Source organism: Macaca fascicularis, chromosome 1, assembly GCF_037993035.2.
Source record: "Macaca fascicularis isolate 582-1 chromosome 1, T2T-MFA8v1.1".
NCBI lineage: Eukaryota > Metazoa > Chordata > Mammalia > Primates > Cercopithecidae > Macaca > Macaca fascicularis.
In genome coordinates this window covers 110,099,892-110,107,500 of record NC_088375.1, presented here as the reverse complement: position 1 = coordinate 110,107,500, position 7,609 = coordinate 110,099,892, and the positions used below count along the sequence as shown (strand labels likewise).

At 44.1% G+C, this 7,609-nt stretch overlaps 1 protein-coding gene across 29 annotated transcripts in view; it reads left to right on the top strand.

The window, feature by feature from the left end:
• The window catches only part of GABPB2 (GA binding protein transcription factor subunit beta 2), a 58,740-nt gene extending 54,491 nt beyond the window's left edge, over positions 1-4,249 (top strand). For 15 of the 29 annotated variants that reach the window (XM_045364047.3, XM_073995969.1, XM_045364029.3 and 12 more), the window contains one exon: positions 40-1,395. In XM_045364047.3, coding sequence (XP_045219982.2) covers positions 40-339 — 300 coding nt within the window. In that variant the 3' untranslated portion in view covers positions 340-1,395. Of the gene's footprint in view, positions 1-39; positions 1,396-2,748; positions 3,314-3,446 lie in introns of those variants that run through there. The other 14 variants (XM_065546208.2, XM_073995928.1, XM_065546201.2 and 11 more) reach the window with 2 other exon arrangements.
• Positions 4,250-7,609: the final 3,360 nt, after the last annotated feature.

Sequence of the window (7,609 nt, the reverse complement as noted above, 5' to 3'; positions counted from 1 at the left end):
CAGGAATTTACTTGGTGATGACATGGCTTACTTTTCCAGGAAGGCAATGAAAGAGAGCTACTACAGCAACAACTCCTGGAGGCCAATCGAAGAGCCCAGGAATACCGACACCAGCTCCTAAAGAAAGAGCAGGAAGCAGAACAGTACCGTCTTAAGCTGGAGGCCATAGCCCGACAGCAGCCCAGTGGAGTTGATTTTACCATGGTTGAAGAGGTGGCTGAGGTAAATGCTGTAGTAGTCACAGAGGGGGAGCTGGAAGAGAGAGAGACACAAGTGACTGGGTCCCCAGGGACCACAGAGCCTCACACTAGAGTTTCCATGGAAACTGTTTCATCTTAATATGCAAGGGCCACAATTTGCACTGTGTTCATATTAATCCTCTTTTAAAAAAGAAAATATACAGAAGACAAACATTGCATAAAAACTAAGAGTGTCTTTAAGAAGAAAACTATAGCAGGGTGCAACGCTTGGGCTCAGGAAGGTTCTCTGTGCAATTGGAAAATTCAAAGCCATATTTAGGGAACATTTCTTCTGAGGGGCCAAAAGAATAAGGACCAAATTTCTTAGCTCACATCATTGCTTTAAGCATAGAAGTAAAAGAATACTGCATGCTGTGGGTTGATTTTTTTTTTTAATTAACTTTCTCACAGAAGATTTTAAGATAACATTTCTAATATATATGCACCAATATATATGCCTTTAATAATTATACCATCAAGTGACCTGAAAATGCCCCTTAGATTTATGATGCGTATCTGTTGGAAAAACTAATTGGGAGGGAGGTTAGACAAGCTTTGGGGAAGAGAAAAGGAATATAGTCCATTTCCAAAGGAGCAGGAACGCCCAACCTTAAGTTAATTTCACTGAAGAGAATTTTCTTTTTTTTTTTTTTTGAGACACGGTCTGACTCTGTCACCCAGGCTAGAGTACAGTGGTACAGTCCTGGCTCACTGCAACCTCTGCCTCCAGGGCTCAGCCTCCCGAGTAGCTGGGATGAAAGGCATATGCCACCACATCACTGAAAAGAAATTTTTGATTGTCTGACAGATATGCATCCATTGTGTGTCTGTAGCTCAGATGCTTGTGTAAGAAACTGAAATAAGCTGGGTGTGGTGGCTCACATCTGTAATCCCAACACTTTGGGACGTTGAAATGGGAGAACTGCTTGAGTCCAGGAGTTTGAGATGAGCCTGGGCAACATAGTGAGAAACGTGTGTCTACAAAAAATTTAAAAATTAGCCAAATATGGTGACAGGCACCTATGGTTCCAGCTACTCAGAAGGCTGAGGTGGGAGGATCCCTTGGGCCTTGGAGGTCAAAACTGCACTGAGCCGTGGTTGCACCACTGCTCTCCAGGCCTGAGTGACAGAGCAAGACTGTATCTCAAAGGAAAAAGGAAACTAGGCCAGGCGTGGTGGCTCACACCTGTAATCTGAGCACTTTGAGAGGCGGAGGTGGACGGATCACGAGGTCAAGAGATCGAGATCTTCCTAGCCAACATGGTGACACCCCATCTCTACTAAAAATACAAAAATTACCTGGGTGTAGTGGCACACACCTGTAGTCCCAGCTACTTGGGAGGCTGAGGCAGGAGAATCGCTTGAACCCAGGGGGCAGAGGTTGCAGTGAGCCGAGATCGCGCCACCGCGCTCCAGCCTGGTGACAGAGCGAGACTCTGTCTCAAAAAAACAAAACAAAACCAAAAAAATAGAAAATATTAGCCGGGCGTGGTGGCACCCGCCTGTAATCCCAGCTACTTGGGAGGCTGAGGCAGGAGAATTGCTTGAACCTGGGAGGCGGAGGTTGCAGTGAGCTGAGATCACACCATTACCCTCCAGCCTGGGCGACAGAGCCAGACTCTGTCTCAAAAAAAAAAAAAAAAAAAAAGGAAACTGAAATAGAGTTTTTAAAAACTGAACTGGAAAGCCGAGGCCAGTAGATCACCTGAGGTCGGGAGTTCCAGACCAGCCTGACCAACATGGAGAAACCCTGTCTCTACTAAAAATACAAAATTAGGGCCGGGCCCGGTGGCTCACGCCTGTAATCCCAGCACTTTGGGAGACCGAGGCGGGTGGATCATGATGTCAGGAGTTCAAGACCAGCCTAGCACAGATGGTGAAACCCTACTAAAAATACAAAAATTTACCAGGCGAAGTGACAGGCGCCTGTAATCCCAGCTACTAGGGAGGCTGATGCAGGAGAATCTCTTGAACCCGGGTGACAGAGGTTGCAGTGATCTAAGATCATGCCACTGCACTCCAGCCTGGGTGATAAAGTGAGACTCCATCTCAAACAAACAAACAAAACAAAACAAAATTAGCCAGGTGTGGTGGCCCCATGCCTATAATCCCAGCTACTTGGGAGGTTGAGGCAGGAGAATTGCTGGGAACCCGGAGGCGGCAGTTGCAGTAAGCCGAGATGGCGCCACTGCACTCCAACCTGGGCAACAGGAGTGAAACTCCATTAAAGAAAAAAAAAAACACACTAGAAAGGAAAGAAAACTTGTTTATGTGGGAGGAGTATATATAAAACCAAAATCCAGGCTGTGTTTCCACAGTGCTGGGAAGTGGCCAGAAAAAGGCTTATGGGGGCTTTGAAACTCTGGTCTTGAGATATAAACTTTGCTCTGACTGGATTTTATAAAATTATAGTGAGGAGGGTACTCTCTTGTCAGAACAACTTGTTTCCAAACATTTATGTAATGTCAAGCTCAGTCTCTCTCTTTTTTTTTTTTTTTTTTTGAGACAGAGTCTTGCTCTTGTCGCCCAGGCTGGAGTGCAATGGCGTGATCTCAGCTCACCGCAATCTCCACCTCCTGGTTTCAAGTGAATCTCCCGCCTCAGCCTCCCAAGTAGCTGGGATTACAGGCATGTGCCACCATGCCCAGCTAATTTTGTATTTTCAGTAGAGACAGGGTTTCTCTATGTTGGTCAGGCTGGTCTCAAACTGCCAGCCTCAGGTGATCCGCGTGCCTCGGCCTCCCAAAGTGCTGAGATTACAGGCATGAGCCACCAAGCCCAGCCTAGACTCTTTAATTTTATCAAACTTTGTTGAATTTTCTAAGTGTCATTTAGGACACATTATGCTTTTCTGTGGAGCTTATATCTTATCCTCTTACGTGCAACAAAAAGGGGGTTGGAGGTAAATGCTGATGATGATGTTTAGTTTTATTTTCTTTTGATCTGGCATGAGTAAATTGCTCTGTTTCCTTAAGCTTGGTCTATTACGGAGCTTTGTGCCTTATAGGGTACTCAGTGTGTGTTGACAAAGGGAATAAGAACTATCAGTGCCATAAAGAACCAAAGATTCTGGCTACTTTGTCTTCTTCCTTTCTCTCCCACTATGCCTACACTTCCTCTGCCCACTTTTGGAAAGTGTTTAACTGCTGGGTTTTCTTTTTCTTTTCTTTTTTTTTTTTTAAACGGAGTTTCGCTCTTGTTGCCCAGGCTGGAATGCAATGGCATCATCTCGGCTCACCGCAACCTCTGTCTCCTGGGTTCAAGCGATTCTCCTGCCTCAGCCTCCCGAGTAGCTGGGATTACAGGCATGCGCCACAATGTCCGGCTAATTTTGTATTTTTAGTAGAGACGAAGTTTCTCCATGTTGGTTGGGCTGGTCTTCAACTCCTGACCTCAGGTGATCTGCCCTTCTCGACCTCCCAAAGTGCAGGAATTATAAGCGTGAGCCACCGCGCCCGGCCACCTGCTGGGTTTTCTTTGTATGTCAGCATGGAGTTTTTCCCAAAGAAAGGGAATATGGGTGGAGAGAGAAAGGTTATGAACAGGTTACATTACAGAGGTTATTGCCTTTGAAACTGGGCCCTCATCATTCTAGACTTGCTTGCTTTGTTATAAATTAGAATAAACCAGAGGGAGATGTGCCAAGTAAACATTCGAATGACTGTTTAGAATATGGTTTTCTTAATTAGCAGTCATGGGGAAAACATGCATTTTTAATTTGGAAAAAAACCTGACAGTTAACATGGTTCTGTTTACCTTGATTAGTGAAGTAATTTGCTGCAGTGTTGTCAGAGGAGCAGAATCATTTGGGTCTCAAAATAGACTGAAAACTTAACTCCCAAAACCATATTTAACAAACAGAATTGGTTATTAGAGATTTATAGGCAAAAATATCAGTTTGGAAATTAACCTTGTCTACTGGCCACCTTAGCTAGATTTTCTCCACAGGTCTGATACTGAACACTTCTCAGATTGGAGAATATTCTGGGCTGTTGGGAATGACAGGGAAATGTGAGGGGGAGTAGCCTAGGTAAGGGTGATGATGAAATTGTTCTATCTGCTGTCAAATAATTGTTTCCTGTTTGCAATGTTTTTATTTTTTCTGAGTCCCTTTGGGAACCAGGTGCTAACAAGAAGCTGTTATGTGTGGGATTTCGGAGCCTTACTTTAATGATAGAGGAACCAAGTATCATTTTAGATGTCTTTTATTTATGTTCTCGGTGCATATGTTGACTTTAATCCCTCTTTCCCCACACCCCGCCCATTAAGGGGGAGGAGGTTAACTCTGCAGATGATATTCAGGCCCAGCCAGCTCATTCTCTGGGGTAGCTACTGACGAAAGGCAGAGAACGTCCATCTAACATGTCCTTCTGAGTATACAGTCACCACTTTTTGGGGGGAATTCTTTAGCAGATCTTATTGTTCTTTCTGCAGAAGCTATCATTCCTACCTCCCCAATCCCCAAAATCTCTAATATAGGCCAAGTCATTTTTTATGATGGGTCTCTGAGACAGGGAAGTTTGTTAGAGGAGAGGCTGGGGTAGAGAGGGAGAGAATGGAGGTATCTGAAAAAAAGTAAGAAAAAGGCATTCATTTTTATTTACTCAGAACAGTCCTCTTGGCATCCCAGATAAGGGAAATAGGATTTGATCTCCAATTGTATTGCTATGGAGAGAATGGCAGGTGAGGATGCTTTGAAGTAATTAGAAATTAAATATTGAATACATTAATGGCAATACCATTTCATGATTTTGTATGTCTTTCTGGATTAGTCATGGAAGTTGGGGAAATATTGCTTAGATCTTCTGGGTTAGAGGATTCCAACTGGCTTATTGGCAAGGTTGGATTATTAAGAATCAAATAGCAGACAAAAATGGCAGGGCATGGTGGTTCACGCCTGTAATCCCAGTACTTTGGAAGGCTGAGGCGGGTAGATCACTTGAGGTCAGGAGTTCAAGACCAGCCTGGCCAACATGGCAAAACCACGTCTCTACCAAAAATACAAAAATTAGTTGGGCATGATGGCACATGCCTGTAGTCCCAGCTACTCTGGAGCTGAAACATCAGAACTGCTTGAACCCAGAAGGTGGAGTTTACAGTGAGCTGAGATTGTGCCACTGCACTCCAGCCTGGGCAATAAGCGAGACTGTGTCTCAAAAAAAAAAAGAAAAGAAAAGAAAAGAAAAAGGAAAAACAGAGAAATGGATCAGAGTTGGTGCTTGAGCACGAGAAACTTCAAGCTTAGGATGGTTGTCTACTTTAAAATAAAGCTGCTGGCCGAGCGTGGTGGCTCATGCCTGTAATCCCAGCACTTTGGGAGGCCAAGGTGGGTGGATCACGAGGTCAGGAGATCAAGACCATCTTGGCTAACACGGTGAAACCCCAGCTCTACTAAAAGTACAAAAGATTAGCTGGGTGCAGTGGCAGGCATCTGTAGTCCCAGCTACTTGGGAGGCTGAGGCAGGAGAATGGCGTGAAACCAGGAGGCAGAGCTTGCAGTGAGCCGAGATCACCCCACTGCAACAGATCACCTGGGCAACAGAGCGAGACTCTGTCTCAAAATAAATAAATAAATAAATAGAATAAAATAAAATAAAGCTGCTGGCTGGGCACAGTGGCTCATGCCTGTAATCCCAGCACTTTGGGAGGCCGAGGTGGGAAGATCACTTGAGGCCAGGCCAACATGGCAAAACCCAGTCTCTACTCAAAATACAAAAATTAGCTGGGGGTGGTGGTGCATCATCATACTGGTGAGAGAAAAAAAAAAAAAGAGGCCGGGCACGGTGGCTCACAAAAAAAAAAAAAGAAAGAAAAAAAAAGAAATTTATCAGTTTGAGAAATGATGAAGATTATTATTATTTTATTTTTGGAGACAGAGTCTCTCTCTGTTGCCCAGGCTGGAGTGCAATGGCATGATCTTGGCTTATTGCAACCTCCATCTCCCAGGTTCAAGCGATTCTTCTGCCTCAGCCTCCTGAGTAGCTGGGATTACAGGTGCGCACCACCACGTCTGGCTAATTTTTGTATTTTTAGTAGAGACAGGGTTTGACCATATTGGCCAGGCTGGTCTCGAACTCCTGACCTCGTGATCTGCCCTCCTCAGCTTCCCAAAGTGCTGGGATTACAGGTGTGAGCCACCGTGCCCAGCCTCTTTTTCTTTTTCTCACCAGTATGATGATGACCATTTTAAGAAAGCTTGTGTGGCTCTCTCCTATCATTACAGACCTCCAGAGTTTGCTGGAAAATTTGAGGCACTTACTGAACTCTTCCTGAAAGTTTCATGTGGAGTGGGAATCAGTTTTTGTCCTAATTTATTAGAGAAGGCTTCCTCTTCTCTACTCCTTGTGCAGACCCATCTCTGGATGGCTAGAAAAGGAGCTTCAGAATGGACTATATGTCATGACCACCTGTATGCACTCTAGGCTCTCATCTGTCTCTATTTTATGTGGTGACTATGTCCCCCTTCTGAGTAGTACTCTTATTTCCTATGCCATTTTTTTTTTTTTTTTTTAGTCTCTGATGCTGCCCTTTGTAAATTTTTATTTTATTTTTTAGCCTCTTTAGTATTAGGGGGTGAGGTGACATTCCTAGACTCTACAGTAGCAGTTTGGCATGTTAGTGGCAGGAAATTGTGATTCCCTATACCCCCCTCCCCCTACCTTTTCTGCTTTAGTGATTCTATTGTTCCTCTCTCATTGAGGCTTTCCCAGGCACCCGAATTTAGTTAGTAGGTCATTTCTAATCTTTGGGGCTTGTCTTTTGTCTCTCCATTCCCCTCCTTCTCTACCCCATATTTTTTGTTTATTCTGAGGTGGTTTGTTTCTGAAAGTTAATCTAGGTCACCTTCTATATCCTGTGCTTCCTAGTTGGCTTTAGACATCTTGTTATAGCAACAATGATGGTAGCAGCTCTGTCCCTGGCTTTGCCCCATGTGCTGTCCTTCTGTCAAGGCCATTTGTGTGTGTACTGGGGCAGGTGTTTGTTGGGGGGATGCGCCCAGACTATTCTCACAATGTCCTCAGTTTTTCAGGTTGTCTGACAGCTTTATGTACAGCATATTTTTAGAAAAACTTAAATATACTTCTTTATTTAGAATAGGGTTTTATTCTGATGAGCAAGTTTGTGTGTATATGTGTGTATGAGCATTTGTATGTATATATACTTATACAGATCTATATTATATATACAGTTTTTGTACTATCATTTAAAATAAAAATATTTGTTTTTTTTGTTGTTGTTGTTTTTGTTTTTGTTTTGAGACGGAGTCTCGCTCTGTCGCCCAGGCTGGAGTGCAGTGGCGCGATCTCGGCTCACTGCAAGCTCCGCCTCCTGAGTTTACGCCATTCTCCTGCCTCAGCCTCCTGAGTAGC